The 25,503-nt window shown below is 32.9% G+C and overlaps 3 protein-coding genes and 1 long non-coding RNA gene across 4 annotated transcripts in view; all 4 read right to left on the bottom strand.

The window, feature by feature from the left end:
* LOC117120572 (E3 ubiquitin-protein ligase TRIM71-like) overlaps positions 1 to 1,855 on the bottom strand; it is a 4,593-nt gene extending 2,738 nt beyond the window's left edge. Inside the window, exon 1 of the mRNA XM_033265597.1 lies at positions 1,776 to 1,855. The gene's annotated coding sequence lies outside the window, so the exon portion shown is untranslated. The remainder of the gene's footprint in view (positions 1 to 1,775) is intronic.
* Positions 1,856 to 6,627: 4,772 nt separating this feature from the next.
* LOC117120607 (tripartite motif-containing protein 2-like) lies at positions 6,628 to 10,522 on the bottom strand. The gene has a single exon (XM_033265640.1). The coding sequence runs from the start codon at positions 10,321 to 10,323 to the stop codon at positions 8,188 to 8,190; it is 2,136 nt and encodes a 711-aa protein (XP_033121531.1). The 5' UTR covers positions 10,324 to 10,522; the 3' UTR covers positions 6,628 to 8,187.
* Positions 10,523 to 14,769: 4,247 nt separating this feature from the next.
* LOC117120593 lies at positions 14,770 to 17,095 on the bottom strand. The gene is made up of 2 exons (XR_004447387.1): positions 16,306 to 17,095; positions 14,770 to 15,984 (listed from the first exon to the last, which is right to left on the bottom strand). It is a non-coding gene; the product is annotated as an uncharacterized LOC117120593 (long non-coding RNA).
* Positions 17,096 to 18,002: 907 nt separating this feature from the next.
* LOC117120590 (tripartite motif-containing protein 3-like) lies at positions 18,003 to 22,611 on the bottom strand. The gene is made up of 3 exons (XM_033265621.1): positions 22,511 to 22,611; positions 21,255 to 21,446; positions 18,003 to 20,293 (listed from the first exon to the last, which is right to left on the bottom strand). The coding sequence occupies exon 3, from the start codon at positions 20,291 to 20,293 to the stop codon at positions 18,038 to 18,040; it is 2,256 nt and encodes a 751-aa protein (XP_033121512.1). The 5' UTR covers positions 21,255 to 21,446; positions 22,511 to 22,611; the 3' UTR covers positions 18,003 to 18,037.
* Between the last annotated feature and the right edge of the window lie 2,892 nt (positions 22,612 to 25,503).

Below are 25,503 nucleotides of genomic sequence, written 5' to 3'. Positions count from 1 at the left end.
GGGATTGGCACTATGCTTCCCCAACGGGGGGATATAGCCCCCAGCCCCCTCTGGCGCCATCACTGGGGCTCCCCCTGCGCACCGCCTAGATACGCCACTGTTCCACAGTAGCAAAAGTTCCGAGTTGAGTTCCCTAAGGCAGGGGCGGATCTAGGTTCACATTTAGGGGGTGATCAGACTTTTTTCCATAAAAACGCCAAAAAAAGTGGGGGTGGTTCGGGGGGTCCTCCCCTGTGAAAATTTTGATTCTTAGATGGCGGGAAATGAGCTTCCCAGACATTTGAGGTGTCTTTTAATGACTTTTAAGTTCTTCAAAATTCGAGGTTTTCCCCCTCTGGAAAATGGTCAGGTAAAATTTCTCATTCTTATTTCTATATATATATAGCCTGTTTATGTGTGTATACATACTTTTAAAAAATTTAGTTGCTTACATATTCTTTTTTCCATGAATGGATAACCCCAAAGAGGAAGGAGGGAAAAATTTGATCACTAGATGGCAGGAAATGAGCTTTCCCGAGGTGTCATTTAATGACTTTTAAGTTGTTTAAATTTTAAGGTTTATTCTCCGCTTGAAAACGGTCAGGTAAACTTTTCATTCTTATTACTGTAAATACTAGTAGCCCTACTATGTGTGTATGTACAGTACATAACAAAAATTGAGTCGCTGCATACATGTTCTTTTTTCAATAAATGGATGAACACCAAATAAAACAGGGGTCGGGGTCCTCCCCGGGAAAATTCTGGTTCTTAGCTGGCGAGAAATGAGTTTTCCCGACTTCTGAAGTGTCTTTCAATCAAAATTCAAGGTTTTCCCCTTTTGTAAACGGTCAGGTAATTTTTTTCTCATTCTTATTACAGTAAATAGGCCTATGTGTGTACCGGTACACAGAGAATTTTCTTTTTTTTTTCTTTTTCCAAGGTGGGGGGAGTCAGGACCCCCTTGAGGTCAAAAAACTTTTTTTTTTTTTTTTTTATCAACCATATAGTTGTTAGAATAGTCTTTTGAGAGATTTTTCCAGAAAAAGAGTACATGTGATACAACCATCCGTTATACAGTTAGGAATTTTCAGATATTAAACATAAGCTTTAAGGCTAAATTAAGCTTTGAGGCTAAATTCTAATTGTCCTCATATGAGGACAATTAGAATTTAGCCTCAAAGCTTATCTTATTTCTGTTGGTTATTTACCCCTGACTTGGGTAGTTTGTCATCATTTCAAGATGTCTACCGATTCCTGAAAATATTGGTAGGAAAAATAACACAAAATTTATCCGTTGTTCAACTTTCGAGTTGATTTTCTCTTAATTACGTTTTTAGACATCTGAACTTTAAAACGATCTTACTCTGGTTTTACTCAACCTAGGAACATAATTCAAAGACCAAAATACAGCTTATATTGTCATCTACCTAAATATATCAATAACTCATTTCTTCGTTTTTCATACTACAAGACTCATTTTGTCACGACAGCTCACAATTTATAGTTATATAATGTTCCATACACCATATTTTGTGGAATTATTTTATATTGTAATAAATCATAGAAATTGTACAGCTCCCGAAGAAGCTATATTTGCAAAAAGCCTGTGAGTTTTTCGAAAATTAATTTTTATCACATTACCAGCCTGTGATGGGCCATAGACACAGGCTTAAGCCTGTTTTTGCAGATATTATGGCCTGACCCCAGATAGCACAAACTTCCATCAATGATAAAAGAATATATGCATAGCATTCCTACTATAGAACTGAATTTAAAATTAATAAAATTTGAAATACCTGGAAGGTTAAACGTACTAGAAACTAGGTGACTGCACTCGCTGAAAATTTGGCACTCCTTTGATAGTGGGAAATTTCCCCACTGACTCATAGACAAGTTTCTAAATAAAAAACGCTGTCAAACAAATTTTTGTTATTAGTTTTGTTATTTAAGTTTTTATATCGATTTGATTGTTCCCATATGTATTCCTGTTTTATGACTGTTTTTATTGTGCTTTTAATTTTTATTATATAGTACTATAATATTGAATTTGAAAGTTTTATATCTATATTTTATTTGATATATCTGTATCAAAGTCGTAAAAATTTTGTATGTCTACCCCCATATAAAATCATTACTATTATAAACAACACCCAGACACCATCTAAGTTCAGTGTAGTTATTATTAAAATTTCACAGAATTTGAACCCATAAATAGTGGCGACGCCAGGGGCCTTAATTCTTCCCCCCCTCCCCCGTCGGACAGAGCTTATCGGGCAGTCAGACCATAAAAAATACATAAATAGGCCCACACAAAGCCAACACGTCTGTCATAGTCTAGGGTTTCTATTCTTTAAAAAAATCTCATTTGGGAGAGGGAACCCTCTTTCAACCCCTGCCCCCAGCTTGGGCTAAGGATCTCAAGTTGGACAGCTTAGCCCCCCTCCCCAGAAAATATATCCTAGAGCAGCCACTGCCCATGAATAGAGCTGTACTCCAAAGAATACTAAAACGACCACAATGTTAATTTTATTTTTAAAAATAATAATTATTTTATTATTTTATTTTTTAAAATTTTATTTATTTATTTTTTAATTTTTAATTTTTATTTTTTTAAATTAATTTTATAATTGATTGATGTTAATATAATAAGAACATTTACAAAAGATCTATATTAATTCTTATTGAAAGAGCATTTAAACTATTACTTATATAACACAATTTTTGTCCATTATATACTTAGAATTCCTATTATAGGGACACCTTCGTGAACAAAAACGTGTCCCCTTTTAGGGGTGTCCCCTGAATAGGGGTTGGGCATATTGTTGAAAGATATACTTTCCCCTGTTTAGTTGCTGAAAAGTGTCACCTTAAAAGGGTGTTCCCTTAATAGAGGTGTCCCAAAGAAGTGGTTCTACTGTATTTACATAGTTCATATTACCGTGTCATACAAGTGAAGTGTTTTCACTCTACTATATCTCAGTGTTCTTCTGAAGCCGTTTTAGCCGTCAATTTTACCGGTAATAAAATAATTGCCCAACCAGTAAAAATTTTGAGATTGTAAAATAATAAAATCACTGATTAGGCATAGGTAGTTAGGCTGGCCTTCATTCCGGTCTACACCTAGGCTATGACTATGTGTTGTTTTTTCAAGTCATTAAACCCCACTCACCAGTAAAAATGTTTCAATTGGGAGAATAGACGTGTATCTATCTTTTTGCAATCACTATTTTAGACTGCTATTAAGACTTTTATTTACTTGTCTTTGTGATATAAACCTGTTTTTACACCATACCATTCTATTCTAGCTTTCATTATATATAAAACAAAGTGCAATTTTTATATTTAATTTGCATTGTAAAACTCCTTTAAATGTTGTAGTTTTCTGTTTATATTACAGCTGATATTATAGATGTACATTGCGTAAATATTTAATCTATTTTTATTACTACTAATTGTTATATTATTAATCCATATTTTTCTAAATATTTGTAAAAAAGTGTAAATACATATCAAAAATATATAAGAAAGAGTGTTTACAGAGTATGAAAGGAAGATGAAGAGGAAGATAAAAAATAGTTAATGGTAGAGCTTATTTGTGCATTTGAATGACATTCAATAATCGTAAGGCAAGACTTTTTTTATTCCTTGTTTCACATACTTAATAAGATCATCAGGAGGGCAATTTTGTTTTCTTATTTAACAAATAGTTTTGCCAAAAACACCAGATGGAGGAGAAAATAAAAGTAAAATTTTATAAGTGAATGTAAAATGGGATGGTTAAATGTTTCAAATTTATATAATTAGGAAACATGATGAATAAAAAGTATAGCCACGTTTAGTCTGTACATTATAGAACAATATAAAGTAAATAACAGCAGCATTTTTGAGACTAACAATATAGAATTTATTCTCTAGCTTTCGTCCACACAGTGGACTTCATCAGGACACTTATGAAGTCCACTGTGTGGACGAAATCTAGAGAATAAATTCTATATTATGAAGTCCACTGTGTGGACGAAAGCTAGAGAATAAATTCTATATTGTTAATCTCAAAAGCTGTTATTTACTTTATAATTAGGAAGAAATATACATATCTCTGGAGATTTCAAGGCAGTGGAGCGCTTAATAAAAATAAAGAAAAACTTTTTTTTTCTGAAATTTTTTGGCTAATTGGCCAAAAATAAAACTTTTATTTTATTCAAAATCATCAATATTTGCGTTCAGCAGGTTTCGCTAAAGAATAAAAAAGTCTCGACTAATCTCTCTGTGGTCTTTAAGAGATGACAGCAATCTCCGATGGAATTTCTAAACCATCGTGGTCATGATCTATTTGTTTAACGAAGAAACCATTTTTATAAAATAATTGTAGTTTATGATTACTTGATTCTACTGTTTCCATCAATGGCTGTACCATTAGGAGCTGAAACTTTAGCATCTTCCTCACCATTGCCTTTTTTGAATATTAGCAGTAAAAGCATCAATATATTTTCAAATAATTTATAAAATAAATGAATTACAGTAAATGCCCTTCAACTTTTAACAAACTTGTGAAAACAGACAAATCTTGAATCTTACTGTATTAATAATATCGGTCAATGAACAAACATGAAAGAAATAGTATTTCATAGCATACAGTATAGTAGATATCAGAGTTTGTATGGTCATTAGAAAGTATTTGAATTTGAGAATCAATTTCAAGGCCCTTGAAAGGTTCTTGAAATTGACGTTAGTGCTTGAAAAGGCGTTGAACGCAGAATTTTCAATTTTACATTTTTGAATTGACTTTGTATTAACAATGTATGAAATTTATTCACACATTCTTCATTGTCACGATGCAAAATGCTGGTCGATTGTTGTAAACAGGCCGCGCCTAATAAAATCTTCCGTCCAGTTTTTTTTTTGGGTCGTGCACAAACATGTGCTCGGTTGTGATGACATCAGATCACCCATAGTTGCATAGTGCGACAGTAATAAGCTCATAAAGTGTAATCATAAAGTTTTAATTAAACAGATCCAGCGATCAAACATAAATTGTTAATAGTTAAGACCCGGTTAAAATAGTATCATATCTCTAATTTTGGATGTATTTGATACAAATTGTGTATATAATTCTTGTATATAATTATTGACATATGAAATACAAAAAATATGTTAATGAGAAAAAAATTAAAATGCATTATGTACTATTGTACATTGTTTATGATCCTAGAAACTTGTAATCAACAACAGTTTTTGAGGTAGGGGGTAACTTTCTGCTCATAACTCTGTTGACCTCTAGAAAAATTCAATTTCTTCCCAAAATCATGGCAGATATACTTTATGACAATATATTACGTGTGGAACTGGATAAAGACAACTTGGTTTCTTGCTTTAAATAAAGTATCCATTCGTAGAAGTCTTATTAAGATAAGCCTATCCAAGTGAACATAAAAGGGTCGGGGACCAGGACATACATTCGACTTTAGGTTTGTTTTGCGTCTTTCTACAGAGGTCAATGACCTTTTAACTTTTAGATACGTCAATTTCTGCACACATTTTCAATTTCAATGGCTGAAAAATCTACAGGCTACATGTTAATACCAACATCATGCAAATCCATCCAATAAATCATGAGTTATGAACCTAAATATTAACCCTTGCCCCAAACATCACCATTGATTACAAAAATAATCAACAATGACAGTAGTACATTTAATCAATTTATACATTTTTTATACTCCATATGAATATTTATAATAGAAAATACTAATTGGTATCAAATCTACTGACCACTATATATTTTTAAGCATTTGTGAATGAATTGGGAATAAATTTACGACTTTTCTGTGGAGGTCAATGACTTTTGACCTCTAGTTACGTCAATTTCTGCCTATTTCAAAACTTTTTGAATGGCTGACCAATCTATAGGCTAAATGTTGATACCAAATCCATTGAATATTATGAGCATAGATGTTACCCCTACCCCAAAAACTGTTGCTGATTACAAATTTCTAGGATCATAAACAATGTACAATAGTACATTATGCATTTTCATTTTTTTTCTTGTTAACATCAATTTTTGTATTCCATATACTTGTAGAAAAACACAATTTGTATCAAATAAATCCAAAATTAGAGATAGGACACTGAAGTTTATTGGTATTTTATGCAAAAATTTGCATTTTAGAAAAAGGTCAATGATCATTTGACCTCTAGTGACATTAATAATTGTCAGATTTAGTTTTATTTAAACTGCATATGATTAAGAAACATATATGCTACACATTGCTACCAAAAAATGTTGATGAGCTTTTAAATTCACAGGTTAGGCCATAAATGTTACCCCTCCCCACCCCCAAAAAAAAGTATTGACCATAAAACTCTAACGACCATTACAAATGACATGATATGGATAGAATTAGGTACAAAAGACTGTCTAAACCTCTTAGTTTTCGTAGTGGATGTGTATTATCTTTCATTATATCTTTAACTTTTTAATAATTTCATTAAAAGTGAAATCCAGATTCATCATATTATCATGAATACTTGAATTTGCTCTTTTGTTTATTCTCTATGCGCATTTTGTCTTTCTGGGTCATATTTCCAAAGATACAAACAATGCAATACATCATAACACTCATAATCACAGAGTTATAGAATATTCTTTAATATAGTTTTATCGTACATATACTGTATTTCATTTTATGCAGAATCCCCTTTGTTAAGTTTATTATTAAAAAGGCAACCTATGTATTTATATTCTGTGACCACAGCAATTTCTGGTTTTTTAATGATTACATTCTCAACATTATTACATATTTTTCCTAAAATCTATTATCATTTCTTATAGTCTTATATGGTTAAATTTTATTCTTTACATATTTCCCCCATAATTATATTAGCTACATGTTTTGTGAAGTTTCTTAAGTCTAAAGAATGAGTGAGGCTATGCATTGGTGATTTACACTTATGAATCTAATGACGTCTAAATCCAAATTAAACGTCTACTGAAAAGAGACACCCGTTGTAGAAACTTGCTTTGAGTTCTGTATTTTATCAGGTTGATTCTAATCAATTTTTAAGGATTAAGGCAAGAATGTACTTTCAATGGAAGGCGTAACTTTCACTTTATCTAACACTAGGCGTGTTCAGACGTGGGAACACTGAAGATAGATAGGATAGCCAGCCAATGTAGATAGAGAATATTTGTTATCGAGTCCCAAATTTTATACAGCAGCACCTAGAGTTGACGCAACTGACGTTTTCTAGGCCTTTTTAGGCATGTGACCAATAGCCTTTGTGGTACTGCAGTACGTCGTGGGAATGACTTTTGTTGTCAGTGCCTTTTGACATGCACATACCATTTTTATACGCTTTGTGGTACCGCAGTGTATCTGGTAGGTATTGTATAGGTTGAAATCACAAAAAGCCAGCATTGTTTTTTACAATGTAAAATGTCCTTGAAAAATCAGATCTATGTCCTTGGAAAGTCCTTAAAACGTTCTTGATTTTTTTTTGCCAAAAATGTGTACGAACACTGATATATATGTTTTTTTAAAACCTCAATGACTTTAAGGCATAGTTTTGAAAGTACAGTTGCCGTCTTCAGTGAATTGATGCAATCCTATTTGTTTTAAAATAAAGTGAACAAGTGTGATAAATTGTGTTGCTTATAACGAGGAATAGAACTATTACAACTATTACACAAAAAAAATAAGCGGCATATTTGGAAATAGGAGATTAATCAATTGAACCAAAGCTGTTAAAGATGTATTATCCCATGAAAATTACCAAAAATAAAATAAATCTTTTTCAAATTGACTTTCTCATTTTGAAGTAACATAAACATTTAATGTTTAAATTGAACATAGTATATATAAATAATGTTTAAACGTAACTTTACAGTCACTTGAAGTGTTTTTATTATGTTTATCACTATCCTACAAAAATCAGGGTACACATTTTTGAAATTCAATAATTTCTATTTTTGATAATGTCTATATTACTAACATGGGCAAATTAATTTCAAAATTATTTTTTTATGATTTGTTTTGTCATTTTCAGGAGACAATACATCTTTAAGGAGAAGGAATGGCAAGAATAAAGATATTGGGAACATTTTAAGCAACTGTTTTTTTTTTTTTTTAAGGACTCCTTCGGTGTAACATACTGTAGTTACATTGCACAGTACAAGAGCTCAAAAAAGCTAATGTAATATAAATTTCAAAGCTAGTAATAAAATGTTTTAACATTGTTGGCTCCGTGGTTTGCTACTACTACTCTGCTTGGGCTCCCAGGAATTATAGTTACTCCATATGGGATCTTTATTTCATCATCTTCATGATCTATTCGTTTTATGAAGACACCATTTTTATCAAATAACTGTAATTTGTTAGAACTTGATACTACTATATTTTCAGACTTATCCATGGTTAGACCACAAGGACTAAAAACTTTACCATTTTTTTTACCATGGCCTATAATGGTTTTCATCCATTTCCCATTTGCATCAAACATTTGCACTCTGTTATTTCCAAAGTCAGCAACAATTACATAGTTTTCCTTAGTTAAAGTGACATCTGTTGGATTCCGTAAATTACCTTCTTTGCTATTCTCTGAACCTATTTTGCTCATCAGTTTACCGTTTTCAATATTGAATTTAAGTACACAATGTGCTTTATAATCTGCTACATAAAGAGCACTATTTTCCATGTTTACTGCTAAGCCACATGGATCTTTCAATAGCCCTTTGCCAAATAAGTGATGAATTTCTTGAAATTGATCATCACACATTACAACACATTTCCCTAAGAAATCACTATATAACATATGACCATCACCCAATTGATACATACTATTGACCATCACATTTTGTGGCACCTGTATCCTAGCAACAAATTTACCTGACTGGTTGAATTTCAATATATCTTTACTAAAGCTTGATACAAGTATGCAGCCATCTCTATCTAACAATACATCTGTCACTTCCCGTGTTTTGTTATGTTCCTTATACCTTGATATATTACAAGTGGTTTTTACAAGTCCCATCTTTTTGAGTGTTTTCGCCTGAGTGCCACCAGTGACTGTTTGATATTCCACATTGCATCGACCTGTTAATTTGTACTCTCCATCACCCTGATTTTCTACCTTTGTGGCTGATTCTTCACATGATGTGTTCTTCAGGGCGGCAGCCAATAGATTTGCATCACTCTCTTCAGGACCTGATACTTCCACTACAAGTGGTTGTCCTTTTGTAATAGCAATTCCCTCACTACTTTTAGTAACCTTGCATGTCATGCTATCAACAGTTGAGACTCTACCAATGCCCTCTTTTTGCAATCCTTTGATGTGTGCAGATGGAATGAAATTTGGTTTGACACTACTTTTACTAATAAAGGAACTATTAAAATCTCCAAGGAAGTCATTTCTGACAGTGTTGACAGTTGCCCAATATGATCCAAGAGATTCCTGTTCTTCTGGTTTGTTAATCATTGCTTTTATTATCATTGTATTGATTGATTTCTTCAGATTATGTACTTCAGTCAGCTTCGAATCAATATCTTTGATTTGACAATGAATTTCTTCTTTGCTTTCTTTGTAAACCTCTTCAAGATCTGATACTAATTCCTTGCTTTTCTCTTGAACCGTCTTGATCAGATTCTTCTCATGATTTTCAATGTCTTTTCTGCATAATTTGAATTGTGAATCAAATTCTGATTTATATTTAGCAATGGATTGGAGCTTTTGTGTTAATTTATTTTCAAGTTCATATGCTAACTTGACAACATCAGTGGCATCTTTGTTAAACTGATCTCTAGCCGTTGACATTGTAATCACTCTGTGTTGCTGTTTACATATTGTGCATGCTGATTTGTTGCAAGTGGAGCAATAAAATTCCAGTGTGGTGTTTTTGTTAGCCAGGCATTTGGTTTCTATATCTGAGCTGCCATCTTCTTTCTTCATGTCTAGTGTGTAAAGTGGATGATCCTTAGTTAAACGTAGTGCTTTGTGTTGTTTGACACATTGAGCTCCACATAGATACAGCTGACATGTTGAGCAGTGGTATGCTGGTTGGTTGTCACAGAAAGAGCATTTAGCAGGTTTTTGATCCTCAGTTTTCACTACATACCGTAGATGTTCACTTGTATTAGAAGGAAGTTGCTTGATGTCTTCCTTTGTTAGATCATGTTCTTGTCCACATGTTGGACATTTAATCTTTCCATGAGCTTCCACCCATTTCTTAATACACTGTAGACAATAGGTGTGCATGCATTTCAATGTCTTTGGTTGTTGAAACCTGCCGAGGCAGATGGCACATTCAAGATCTTTTTTATCCATAAGTTGTAATGCCTTGGATGCAGACATCTGTTAAAAAAATGAGAGATATATTTAGCATACCATATTTATTTGAATGAATGCCTGGGGGTTTATATTTGAGAAGGGTTTGTGAATGGGCGGAATTTATTTGAGGGAGGTGTGTTTTTTTTTTGTTTTTTTTTGTGTAAAATGAATCTGTATATACTCAAATAAATGCCCCTTAATTTCACAGTAAATGTGGAACTATAACACATTTTGACTGCCAAATTCTGTTATTGCGTGTGATCAACTAGGCTTATTGGTCTCGCAAGGTTAGAAAAAATATAATTATACCAAGGCTAGAATATGTTGAGTATGACGTTCCTTCAATTATATATTTTTAGTTCTTGTTGTCCATGACATGGTAGATTGTTGGGGAGTATATGATAACGAAGAATTGGACTGTTATGTTGCCTCAACAAACACCTATAGTACAGTATTACAAACAAATGCCCCCAAAACAGTTATTTGCACAGCAGGCCGTGTGTCCCAAGGGTATAATAAAAAAAATGGTTATTCGCATGGCCTGCCGTGCAAGTGACTCCAAAACGGTTATTCGCATGACCGGCCCTTTTGAATAACTCCAAAACGGGTATTTGTATGGCAGGCTGTGCGAATAACTCCAAAACGGTTATTCACATGGCCATCTGTGCGAGTAACTCCAAAACGGTTTCTCACGGCAAGGTGTATATTTATATGTAATTATATATCATGGGGTACAAAATTCCAATTCAAAGCATCCCCAATCATATTATTTCTGGTCTTTGTAGCTAATATACATCTCCAAAATGGGATAAACATCAATTAAATTCATGTGATGGGAATGAACAGTGTAGCTGTAAAGTTAGTTATTATGTTTGGCTTGACAAGTGATAAGCTAGTTATAGACATTTCTGTTTTTTGTGAATACCTAGTCAACGTGGGAACATTGTTCTTGATTAAGTGTAAGAGTAGATTTGAGTCAAATTATTGTAGATAAGTAAAGTGAATGGATAGTGCTGCAAATAATTGATGGTAGTGTACCTGTAGGTTATTTCAAAGTTTGACAGAACAATACTTTAAAAGTTTTCCATTTTGGCAAGACCAAAGTGTTTTTAGATTTGCTTCTTGTATTTATGTTGCGGTGCAACATGGACTTGACGACTTACTAGTAAAATATTTTACTATCTACAGTAGTAAAACTTTACTTAAAATGGATACACTAAAGATAATAGGTGTGCTTCAGTGTCTTTGGTTGGTGAAACCTGTAGACAGATGGCACACATTAGATCTGTTTTTTTATCCATAAACTGATAATGCCTTGGATATACTAATGAGGTACAAAACTATACCTCCATGGATAGAGATACCTGTTATTAGACAACATAGTTATATTATGCTTTTCCTGAAAACGGTAACACATCTTACTTTTGATAAAGTCAACCATTCATTAATTAATCATCTTTTGTCTTACAAATACCAAAGAATTCACTAATTATTCACAAATACAATATAATTTTGGTGACTCCGAAGAATGAAAAAGCTGAGGCCATAATTGATGCTGCATTTTGTTTTTTATTAGAACACCATCAAGAATTAATAGAGTGACAATAAAACTACAAGAAATCAAAAATCAAAACAAAAACCTTAAATTCTGACCAATCAAAAAAAGGTAGACTGGTCTATAATAATGATAATAATAATAATCTTTATTTTTTTTTACAAATATTTTATAAATTTATTGTTTAAGATTTTCTTGGGAACAAATTAATAAATTATGTATTTTTACAGTGATTTTAATTACAGTTTTGCAGCTTCCTCAATTCCTAGTTTTAAAGAACAGTTTTTTTAATGAATATTTATATTTTTGTTTATTGAAGGCCTAATTACACTTGATATGATATTAATAATATATAAATTTAATAAATTTCAATTTTCTGTAAATTATCTAAATTAAACAAGATGGTGTTGTCAAAAATCAATTAGTGTATAAATAATTGATTTACATACAGAAGGTAATATTTTATTTATTGTTTTATAAATAATAATGTTTGTGTCAAATTGTTTGATTTGTTAAAATTATAGTTTATCTTTTATTTTACATGTAGTGTCTCACATCTTTGTTTCTGGATCTTAGTACTTGGTACTTGGTTTACTCCCTTGTGAATCTTTCACGAGGTAAACTGACTCTTATTATAAGTTAGTGGTGACTTGCATGGAATTTTCACATCCCCGACTGATCACTATTATATCGATCATGGAGGTAGTAAACTGGAGAAACAACACTGTTGATTATCTGCTGATAAGGCAATACTACAAAGAGTTCTGACGCGATATTACTGTCTATTGATGTTCGATCATTCCAACCCCCGAGCGTGCACAGAACTAGATTTGTTGGGGCATCAACTGGAAAAAGACAGATAAAACTGTTGATCTTTTTACATCATGCACAGTATCTCAGTTTATGCATTTCTTAGTAATGAAAACATTGATAGCAAGCGCAATTTACTGTTGAAAGAGTTATTGAAAACCGCATTTAAACCTAATTATTCAGTCAATTTTTACGTACATTCAACGTAAAAGGTATGTTTTATTGTTTCTAGAGAATATTTTTTGTTTAAAACGATATTTATTGGATTTCTCATTCGTTCTCACAAATGGAACCTGTCTTGTTCGACAGAATAGACATTGTTTTAAATTACTTTGTCGATGTGAACTGTGCCTAATTTTGCCTATTTTTGTTATTTTCCTTCAAAATACATTAATTTTGCCGATTTCGCTGTCAATGATGTCACTTACTTTAATAACGTATGGCTGGGCTATACTAGGCCTACCAGGTAGGGCGTGGCCTAGTTCACTCATACTAGTAGTAGGCCCCCTAATTGCGGGGTGGGGGGAGTGGTAGGGGGAGAGAGATTTGGTGTATTTTATTATGTAGTTTATGTGTTGATAGCTACCCCAACCAGGCCTAATAAAATGAACATTTTTTTTAACTTCTTCATGTAGATATGGAATGGTATATATTATTTTTAAATTCAGTAATAATAATTATTTACTTTTTTCTTTTGAATGATAGAAATAATGTTATGTTGATTTGTGTTTGAGCTGCTCGTCATAGTGGTAACTGTACAATGCTATTAGAAACCAGAGCAACCAACACTACTGTCTGACGATGATACCTTTGCCGAAAGAAAACATGGAACGATCGTCGAGGCAAATACAGTTTGGAACAGAATGCAGAAGTTTGTTTCAAATGTAGATTTAATGATCAATAAACATATTTAGAAAAAATGCAGCAGCATATCAAAATGAAATTAAACATTGTATAAATATTATCTTGATTGTTCATTATAAGCTTCTGTTTTAAGTAAAGCAATAAACAGCATCTGTACAACATAAATAAATTCAGTATAAAATCACATAGTATTTAATCTCATAGTAGCTGTTCATTGTGAATCTCCATGTTGAAAATAAAAGATATTTGTTGTAACAGCAGCAACTAAAAAAAAAAATTAGTATTACTATGGAGAATTTTGCTGATCTCAATGTTTGGGGGCTATCTTTTGGAGCATTAGCTACCAGTGGCAAAACGCCGAGTCTCAAATTTCCAATTAATTTGGTATAGTTACCGGCATTCCAACCAACATTATTCAACATCAAATATGTACACAGCACAAACCCTCCAAGGAATCCACATGTTTTCCTATTACCAAGCATCGCACACACTGCATGTTCATACAAAATTGATACCCACTATGTGTCGCATGACCAAAGATTCTTATCAGCACAGATGGAATGATCGTCAAAGAACTGAATTCAAGTTGTTTCTCCAGTTTATTATAATACTTCTATGTATTGATATAGATTTTTTGTGTCTCGTGTGCAAAAAGCTCAAAGCTGAGGGTGATTTTACTACAGTACATGGAATATTTCGTTGCAGAATGCACACAGCGAACCTAACAATCTCTCTCTGCCAGTGGTGTAATTAGGTTGTGAGGGGCCCTGGTTGAAGAGTACAGTCGGGACCCTTGAGGCTTTCAAATTGACTAGCCATGTCAACTATATGTACCATTGATGTGGTTAAGAACAGCGATCCCTCCATTTTTTATACTATTTTGACAATAAATGTTTCAATTTTTTTAATTTCTAATTTTTAGATGTTCTCAGAGGGCATTTTGGAAGAGCCAGCTATTGGCTGGACTGACCATAATAATAAGTATTTTTACTTATGACAAAAAATTCAATATATTGGTGTATTTTATTTATCGGATTAACCATTGACCAATGTCAACAATTATCTTGTATATATTAGTTTTATATACTTAAGCTAAATAAAATTAAAAGGATCACACCTGGCATCATTGCAAAGAGCTGTGAAGAGCTGTGCGAAGAGTGTCAGTCAGTGCATGTACTACTAACAAATCATTCTAATACGCACAGCAATGCACACACACTAATCACTAAGCAACAGGCGACTGTTTTGTTTGTTTATGTTTATTCAAACATTCAGACATTAAATTTGTTAAACAGTAGTTTGGAAGAAGAGAAATCCAACTTGAATCATCCATGCATGATTTGTGAGCAACTGAGTCACTAGAAACATATTATAGTCTTGTTACAAGCAGAACACACCATGAAAGTATACGGAATGTATATATAAAAAAGAAAAAACAAATATACAAACATACTTTACCATATGTTTTTTGTTTTTTACAAAATAAATGAGTTGCAGTAGCTATAAGGAACAGTGCATACTAAATTTAATATAATAAAGGTTTATATATAGTGAATGAAAAGCAAAATGCTTAACAGTACAATATAGAATATCTTTGGTTTTTTTTATGTTAGACGTATCATGACTTCCTTAACTCTTCTTAAATTCGTATGGGATTCCATTTGAATTCCTCCATTTTCCTGCTGTGAAGGTAAGTTTAGTGCCATTATCATACAAATTCTTAACTGCGGCTTTCCATTTATTTTTTTCTGTGTGATCAGCTAGTAAGATCATCTATTATGTATGTAGATTTGGTCTTTAAAGCGTCATTTCGTTGTTTCGTAACATTGACTTTGGTGACGTATGAGAGAAATCGCACAAGCATGTGTCAGGGTCTACTGTTCACACCTTTGCCATCACGATAGACATGCTAAATTATTGGGGTGGACAAGAGATTAAACTTTTCAGAGATAATTTTCTGAATAATCAACTTACAGTTCTCCATCAGACTTTCGTCAATTCCTACTATTCAAAAGTTATTGCATCGGGAGAATCGCTCCAACCTGTAGAATTTCTAAACGTAATTGGGCAGTTGAGATTTGCAAGTTAGACACAGTCGTTTTTCTGCTTTAAATTGAGCAAAATGTCCTTTTTCATTGTCGTTTTTGGTATAACATCGATACAGGCAGAGTTGTGTTCAATAGCTTTACTGAGATCAGCTTTAATGGCTTCTTGGCCTTTTATGAGCGATTCCAACGATCCCTTCACAAAAGTTTCAAAGTTGACAGAAACTGAGCTTTTCTCCTGTGTACCTCTCTTAGACGGCATTGCACAGGCAGCAGTAAAAATTTTGCATAGAAATATTTTGAACAATGCGTTTAAAGGGCTCGTTCACGCATGTCTTACTCCTATGGCTTCATTGATTTGAACTGTAACCAGCAGTTTAATTTATGAATATACAGCAACTTCTCTACAACCTGCCAGTTTGATTAAATTGTCATAAAAAAAGTGATGGATGTCACAACTGACATATAAAGCAATTATATTCAAGTAATTTGTTCATTATAGGAAATGGAAGCCCTAGGAGCTATTACTTCCTTCAAACTTTTCAGGAAATAATGGCTTCTTTGGCTTCTATTTCCTATAGTGTACTAAAAACCTGACCTGAAACCTAATTGGTTATTATTATCTACTGTACTTGATATACTGTACTGAGGCTAAAACCACAATTGTCTCTGTATATTTATTACTGTTTATATATACTATAAATCTTACTTTATGAACATTTAATTTCTTACCTTGATTCAAATATTGACTGGTAGAAGGGAAAATTTTGGTACCTACAGTTGTTTTTTACTACTGGTTATTCGAATTTATGATCTACTTCCTTTGTGTAGCTGGTCCAATAGTATGTTTTATATGGAGCTATGTTTTATTTATGGCTATTCTCGAGTCTATACTGTTAAAAGGAATTTGGTCTTTACTACGTGGAAATTGTTTTGTTACTGTTCATTATGCCGTTATAATACAGTCAATATTTGTTATCAACAAGGTATGTTCATTGAATGCGTGGGTGAGTTTAATACATTATAAAACAATAACAAGCTGTATTATCCTTTCTCTGTATGACATCTAGTGAATATCTAAATCAATGGGTAATTTAGGTGCATTTTAAAACCTGCTGTTTTCCACTACTTGAAAACACAAATTACTTAAATTTGGTGAGTGCTAGCAAAATTCTGTAATATGCATTTAATTTCCTTCGTAATTGGTCATACACAAATGGAGGCGTTAGCCGACTAGATGTCCCCTATCCCTGCTGGCGCCACCACTGACACATCTGCTGTCTCTAGCATATAGACCTATGAAATAACACTAAACAACATAAAATGATATTAATGCCTCAGTGTTGTTGAAAATAAATATTACTGTATTAAGCAATCAATCCTTGTATGCATAATTGATTATTGTACCAATAATTCCCACAATAAGTACAAAAACATTAAACAAATTTTAATTTGTTTGTTTTGTTTGTTTGTGGGGCAATTAAAATTTTCCCCACAGTATTAACATCAGGGGCATACCGTGGTGCGGTCGACCCCCCTTTTTAAAGAAAATGCCCTTTAAATATGCTCGCTTAACTCACAAATAACGCACCCCGCGAATTCTGAAAGCTTCGCTAAATTGCTCCGAGTTCAGCTTTCCCCCTGCGCTTTCGTTTCGACCCCCCCTTATATTTTTCACCGTACGCCCCTGCACATGTGGTAGCTGTGTCACCAGTTAATCATTTTAATACCAATTTGTATTCACTATCAACTGAACATGTCCCAACTACTGTAACAAACACAATTAATTTAACTCTTATTATTTTTACCTCATGAGAAGAGTATATAGGCCTTGTTAGTGCTATGTAAATCTAACATTTTATATTATTATTACAAAAGTTGCATCATGCATATGCATTAGTCTGACTACTTAAGTATGTTGTGAGAGCTTTTTTTTCTGTACATTTCATTCTTTTTATCTGCTATCTCTATTATTCTTTATTTTTAACCATCACTGTTTCAACTTAATTTTTAACTTTTTACAAAAAAACATCAAGAAAATGCAAGAATTCAGCTATAATACAGAATTTTTTGTCTTTTTTTTTAGGATATCACAGTATTTGTCATACAAGTGACTTATTTTACTCTACTGCATGTCTTCATTAAATACAATCACTATAAAGACTACTGTCATATTATGAATTCTACTTAAGATAATATCTTTGTGATATAACTTGTCTATACAACATAATATTCTATTCATATATACCACTATATATGAAACAAAATGCAATTTTAATATTTGATTTGCAAACCTTTAAGAAGAGTATGAACCAGGTGTGAAAAGAAGGTGAAGATAAAGATGAACAAAATGTAATGGTAGAGCTTACTAGTGAATGTCTTCTATAAAAGGACTTCATCAGTATAACATAGTCACATTGTACATTCTCTCAAAAAAGCTAATGTACTATCAATTTCAAAGTCATTAGTAATAAAATATTTTAACATTGTTGGCTCCATGGTTTGCTACTACTACTTTTCTTGGGCTTTTAGGAATTATAGTTACTCCATATGGGAACTTTAATCCATCATCTTCATGATCTATTCGTTTTATGAAGACACCATTTTTATCAAATAATTGTAATTTGTTATTACTTGATATGATTATATTTTCATTCATATCCATGGTTAAACCACAAGGACTCAAAATTTGACCATTTTTCTTACCACAGTCTGCAATGATTCTCATCCAATTACCATTTGCATCAAACATTTGTATTCTGTGATTACCATAGTCAGCAACAACTACATAGTTTTCCTTAGTTAAAGTGACATCTGTTGGTTTCTGTAAATGCCCTTCTTTGTTACCTTCTGACCCTAATTTGCTCATCAGTGTTCCATCATCAACATTAAATTTAAACACACAATGTGCTTTAAAGTCTGCTACATAAAGAGCACTATTTTCCATGTTTACTGCTAAGCCACATGGATCTTTCAATACCCCTTTGCCAAATAAGTGACGAATTTCTTTAAATTGATCATCACACATTACAACACATTTTTTGGAGAAATCACTATACAAAATATGACCATCACCCAATTGATACATACTATTGACCTTCACATCTTGTGCCACCTGTATCTTAGCAACAAATGAACCTTGCTGGTTGAATTTCAATATATCTTTACTAAGGCTTGATACAAGTATGCAGCCATCTCTGTCTAACAACACATCTGTCACTTCCCGTGTTTTGTTATGTTCTTTATACTTTGATATATTACAAGTGGTTTTGACAAGTCCCATCTTTTTGAGTGTTTTCACCTGAGTACTTACAGGAGATCCTTTGGCGTGTGCAGTGCCACCAGTGACCGTTTGCCATTCACCTTTCACATTGCCTTGATCTCTTATTTTGTACTCTCCACCAACCTGATATTCTACCTTTGTGGCTGATTCTTCATCTGATGAGTTCTTCAGGGTGGCAGCCAATTGATGTGCATCACTATCTTCTGAATCTGATACTTTCACTACAAATGATTGTCCTTTTGTGACAGCAATTTCTTCATGACCTTTAGCAAACTTACATGTCATTCTATTAACAGTTGAGACTCTATCTTTTGAGATAGCAATTTCCTCACAACTTTTAGCAACCTTACATGTCATTCTATTAACAGTTGAGACTCTACCAATGCCCTCTTTAGTGAACACTTTGATGCATGTAGATGGAATGAAATTTGGTGTAACACTACTTTTACTAAAGGTAAAGGAACTATTAAAATCTTCTTGAAGGAAGTCATCTCTAACCGTTTTGACATTTGCCCAGTATGATCCAAGAGAATCTTGTTCTTCTGGTTTGTTAATTGTTGCTTTTATTAACATTGTATTGATGGATGCCTTCAGATTATTTACTTCAGTCAGCTTTGAATCAATATCTTCGATTTGGTAATCAATCTCTTCTTTGCTTTCTCTGTATATCTCTTCAAGATCTGATACTAATTCTTTGCTTTTTTCTTGAACTGTCTTAATCAGATTCTTCTCATGATTTTCAATGTCTTTTCTGCATAATTTGAATTGTGAATCAAATTCTGATTTATATTTAGCAATGAATTGTAGCTTTTCTGTTAATTTAATTTCAATTTCATGCGCCTGCTTGACAACATCAGTGACATCTTTGTTAAACTGATCTCTAGCAGTTGACATTGTAATCACTTTGTGTTGCTGTTTACATTTTGTGCATGCTGATTTGTTGCAAGTAGAGCAGTAAAATTCCAGTGTGGTGTTTCTGTCAGCTGGGCATTTGGTTTCATTTTCCGAGCTGCCATCTTGTTCCTTCATGTCTAATGTGTAAAGTGGATGGTCCTTGGTTGAAGGCAGTGCCTTGTGTTGTTTGATACAGTTGCCGTCACACAGATACAGTTGACATATGGAGCAGTGGTATGATGGTTGGTTGTCACAGAAACAGCATTTAGTTGGTTTTTGATCCTCAGTTTTCACTACGTAATGTAGAAGGTCACTTATCAATGTATTAGAGGGAAGCTTGTTTAAGTCTTGTTTTGTTAGATCATGTTCTTGTCCACATGTTGGGCATTTAATCTTTCCATGGGCTTCCACACATTTCTTGATACACTGTTGACAATAGGTGTGCATGCATTTCAGTGTCTTTGGTTGGTGAAACCTGCTGAGGCAGATGGCACACTCAAGATCTTTTTTATCAATAAATTGTAATGCCTTAGATATAGACATCTGTTAAAAAATGAGAGATATGCTTAGTACACAATATTTATTTGAATAAACTCCCCGGGGATTTATTGTTGAGAACTGTTTTTGAAGGGGCATTTATTCGAGGGACACATTTATTCGAGGGAGGCATTTATTTTTGTTGGTGTAAAATGAATCTGTATAATTCTAAAGTAAATGCCTCTTAATTTCAATGTAAATGTGGACCTATAACAAATTTACAGTCAAAATGTGTGTTATTGCGTTATCATAAATGCTTATCAGGGGCGGATCCAGAGATGTCCAAAAGGGGGGGCCGAAAGGGGGCCCGAAATTTGGGCCGATCGAGACAACAATGACCTAGGGGGTCCAGGGGCATGCCCCCGCGAAATTTTTGTGTTCTAGACGCCTGAAAATAACATTTGAGCCGTTGTGGGCTATCATTTTTTTCTTTTTCTTTCTTTTTTTCTTTTTTTTTCTTTTTTTTACCTCCCAAAAGTGGGGGCCGGGGCCGGGCCGGCCCCCCCCTAAATCCGCCCCTGCTTATTAATCTAGGCAAGGTTAGAAAAAATGTAATTGTAATCTTAATAGAATGATGTTGCTTCCATTATATATTTCTAGTTCTAGTTATCACATGACTTGGTAGATCATAGGTGCGTATATGATGAGGAAAAATTATCAGATCTCTCCATGCCTGTCGGTCCCTGACTATATCCAGTTTGATGTCTCAGCCCTCACGTAAGTTTTGGGAGTCTCATGAAAATATACAGCATTTGCTATTTTACCAGATAATCACGATTTGAAAGATTGTCTTTGAAGTCTAAGCAGAGGTGGAAATATTGTTTAAAATCAGGTGCCTAAATTAATAATTAGCTTTAATTCATAATTTGTCTTACTGTCTTTCTCGAAAAATTAGTCTTTTTTCGTTGGTTTATATTTCAATTTAATATTTGCTTTAATCTTTTGTTAATACATAACAAGTTCTTACCTTGAATTTGAAATGTAGAAGTGAAATTGTACCTGTTGCTACCTGTTGATTAGTTGAATGTGGGGGTTTTTGGTATGTCCAGATTAATTATGAAATGGCGTTTGATTGGCCTATCATGAAGTACAAAAGTCCAATTCAAAGCATCGACAATCATATATTATTTCTGGTCTTTGTGGCTGATACACATCTCTTCTAAAAAGGGATAAACATCAATTAAAATCATGTGATGAGAAAATCCAGTGTAGCTGTAAGTTAGCTATTATTTGTTGTTTGCTTGACAAGTGATAAGCTATTTTCTTTCCTTTTTTGTGGATACCCAGCCAATGTGGGTACATTGTTCTTAACCTTTAATTACAAATGCAAAACAAAATTAAATGAAAATAAATGTTTTGAAGAATTAAGTATAAGAACAGATTTAAATCAGATTTTTGAAAGATTAAAGTGAATATTAATATAGTGCTGCAAATATCTGATGGTACTGTAGTGCAACACAGACTTGACTTAATAGTAAAATAGTTCACAATGTAAAGTAGTAATAATAAATAAATAATTCTGGATTTATATAGCGCCTCACGTTGACACAACCTCGAGGTGCTTAACAACAACAGAGAGGAATAAAAATTAAGTTCAAATGATCCATAGTAAAACTTATGGATACAATATATAGACAATAGATGTGCATACATTTTAGTGCCTTTGGTTGGTGAAACCTGTATAGGCAAATGGCACGCACAAGTTGTTGTTTCTCCATAAACTGTACAATGCCTTTTATACCATTGCGGTATACAAAATTGTACCGCCATGGATATACAGATATTTGTTATGCGACAAAACAGTTTACATAGTGTATTATACTCGAAGATTTGTCCAATTTGCAAAAAACAATAAAAAATTTGAATAGAAAATGTTCATTATCTAACAACAGCCAGGGTAGTGACAAAACGAATCCCATGTGCAGATATTATCAGGGAGAAAATTTGATTTCAATTTAGTATTATAAAATTCAAACACTTTGTTTTTGAAAGATGAAAAAGAAGAATCTGATCGAATTGCAAGGGAGATTGTTCCAGATAGGCACTATTTGTTGAAAATAAAAAGATTTATGTGATATGTTTTGCAGCGATGAATAGATAACATGAGCAAATCAGAAAAATGTCTGGTGGTAGGATGGCCCTGTGAGGAATTAAAATGCACATACTCATCAATAGAAATATCAAATTCCAAAAAAAAACTTTTATGAAAAATAAAGAGATTACCTTTTTTATAGCCCTTTTTGCTTTTCAAAATCTGCTCAAACTCTGACAAAACCATTCCTCTATCCCAATCCACTTAATAGTTTGCATCAAACAGTTTTTGGAAAAATTATCAGATCTCTCCATGCCTGTCGGTCCCTGACTATATCCAGTTTGATGTCTCAGCCCTCACGTAAGTTTTGGGAGTCTCATGAAAATATACAGCATTTGCTATTTTACCAGATAATCACGATTTGAAAGATTGTCTTTGAAGTCTAAGCAGAGGTGGAAATATTGTTTAAAATCAGGTGCCTAAATTAATAATTAGCTTTAATTCATAATTTGTCTTACTGTCTTTCTCGAAAAATTAGTCTTTTTTCGTTGGTTTATATTTCAATTTAATATTTGCTTTAATCTTTTGTTAATACATAACAAGTTCTTACCTTGAATTTGAAATGTAGAAGTGAAATTGTACCTGTTGCTACCTGTTGATTAGTTGAATGTGGGGGTTTTTGGTATATCCAGATTAATTATGAAATGGCGTTTGATTGGCCTATCATGAAGTACAAAAGTCCAATTCAAAGCATCGACAATCATATATTATTTCTGGTCTTTGTGGCTGATACACATCTCTTCTAAAAAGGGATAAACATCAATTAAAATCATGTGATGAGAAAATCCAGTGTAGCTATAAGTAAGCTATTATTTGTTGTTGGCTTGACAAGTGATAAGCTAGTTTCTTTCCTTTTTTTGTGGATACCCAGCCAATGTGGGTACATTGTTCTTAACCTTTAATTACAAATGCAAAACAAAATTAAATGAAAATAAATGTTTTGAAGAATTAAGTATAAGAATAGATTTAAATCAGATTTTTGAAAGATTAAAGTGAATATTAATATAGTGCTGCAAATATCTGATAGTACTGTAGTGCAACACAGACTTGACTTAATAGTAAAATAGTTCACAATGTAAAGTAGTAATAATAAATAATTCTGGATTTATATAGCGCCTCACGTTGACACAACCTCGAGGTGCTTAACAACAACAGAGAAGAATAAAAATTAAGTTCAAATGATCCATAGTAAAACTTATGGATACAATATATAGACAATAGATGTGCATACATTTTAGTGCCTTTGGTTGGTGAAACCTGTGTAGGCAAATGGCACTCACAAGTTGTTGTTTCTCCATAAACTGTACAATGCCTTTATATACCATTGAGGTATACAAAATTGTACCGCCATGGATATACAGATATTTGTTATGCGACAAAACAGTTTACATATGTATTATACTTGAAGATTTGTCCAATTTGCAAAAAACAATAACAAATTTGAATAGAAAATGTTCATTATCTAACAACAGCCAGGGTAGTGACATAACGAATCCCATGTGCAGATATTATCAGGGAGAAAATTTGATTTCAATTTAGTATTATAAAATTCAAACACTTTGTTTTTGAAAGATGAAAAAGAAGAATCAAATTGCAAGGGAGATTGTTCCAGATAGGCACTATTTGTTGAAAATAAAAAGATTTATGTGATATGTTTTGCAGCGATGAATAGATAACATGAGCGAATCAGAAAAATGTCTGGTGGTAGGATGGCCCTGTGAGGAATTAAAATGCACATACTCATCAATAGAAATATCAAATTCCAAAAAAAACTTTTATGAAAAATAAAGAGATTACCTTTTTTATAGCCCTTTTAGCTTTTCAAAATCTCAAACTCTGACAAAACCATTCCTCTATCCCAATCCACTTAATAGTTTGCATCAACAATTCTTTTAATGGTTTATATTTCTCTTTTAATGTTCCCTTCAATCAATGGTTAATCCTTACCTTGATTTTTCCACTGGTAAATTGGACGATGTACTTGTTGTTACCTGTGGTCAGTTGAATGTGTTGTTTTTCTGATGTTACAAATATTATTATATAATTTTTGAATTTTATTTTTATTAAGTCATGAGGAAGTCCAGAGCTGTATTGATTCTCAGTCATATTTCATGTTTGTTCTGATCTGAGCAGAGATGATAACCTTTCTCTATGAAATAAACATCAGTTGAAACAATATGGTGGAAAAACCAGTGAACTGAACTAAATTGTTCATTTATTCAATAGAGGAAGTAAAGTATTACATGTTTTTTCAATTACAAAACAATTACAAGACATTATAATACAGAAACCTGAAAGCTAACAAATATCTAAACAATAAAAAAAATGAGAGGAAACATTTGTTTTAAGGGATGTCAGAAAGATCAGACGTGTCCTCAATAAACATCATTTAGCTTGGTTACTACAAACTACTCAAAAAGCTTAGACGAAAACCCAAAAAATGAAATTAATAAAGAAGATGTTTGTGGAGCTACAGTGTTTTTCAAGTTGGGTGCAGTAACTGTGATGCTACAGTAAGCATACTTGGGGCCGGAGATAGGCAGGCCTTTAAAGGTAAGATTAGACGAACATAAAACAGATGTCTGCATCAAAACTTCCTCGGGTGGAGTACGTACTAGAGCTACTGTACACGTGCCTCAACCTTTGATACCAATGGCCATCACAGACCTACAGTCTGCTTAAACCACACTGGAATAATATCAAGTTACTGGGCAAAGAATATGAAATGAAAAACAAGGAATATAGTGAAGCTATGAATAAGATGCAACAATAACAGAGACGAAGGAGCTACAAACTGTCCCATGTCTACAATGACCTGCTACACCAACCTCCAAGCCCAGGAGGCTCGAGGAGAAACGGGTTGATGTTGCAGAGGGCACTCGTCATTCAGCTGAAGGTGGTTGGAGTTTGCGGACTGAAAGCTACTAGTGAGAAACAAAACTTATTTTTGGCTTTACATCAATAAAATTTGATACTATCTTAATATTATGTTTTGAAATAAATTCTTGGAGATTGTAAAATAACCTTTCAATTACATTAATTTCCATCGACATGACTGCATGATTGTATTATATATAAACCATAATTGNNNTTTTTTTACTTTTTTTTTACTTTTACCCTTTTA

This window comes from Anneissia japonica, unplaced genomic scaffold (assembly GCF_011630105.1).
Source record: "Anneissia japonica isolate Jap-2015-1 unplaced genomic scaffold, ASM1163010v1 scaffold3474_len973312_cov172, whole genome shotgun sequence".
Lineage (NCBI taxonomy): Eukaryota > Metazoa > Echinodermata > Crinoidea > Comatulida > Comatulidae > Anneissia > Anneissia japonica.
The sequence above is the reverse complement of the archived record's forward strand: the minus strand, read 5'-3'. Positions and strand labels throughout refer to the sequence as shown.

Excerpts from the sequence above, each read along its gene's own strand:
- LOC117120607 (XM_033265640.1), bottom strand. The coding sequence starts at position 10,323 with ATGTCTGCATCCAAGGCATTACAACTTATGGATAAAAAAGATCTTGAA.
- LOC117120590 (XM_033265621.1), bottom strand. The coding sequence starts at position 20,293 with ATGTCTATATCTAAGGCATTACAATTTATTGATAAAAAAGATCTTGAG.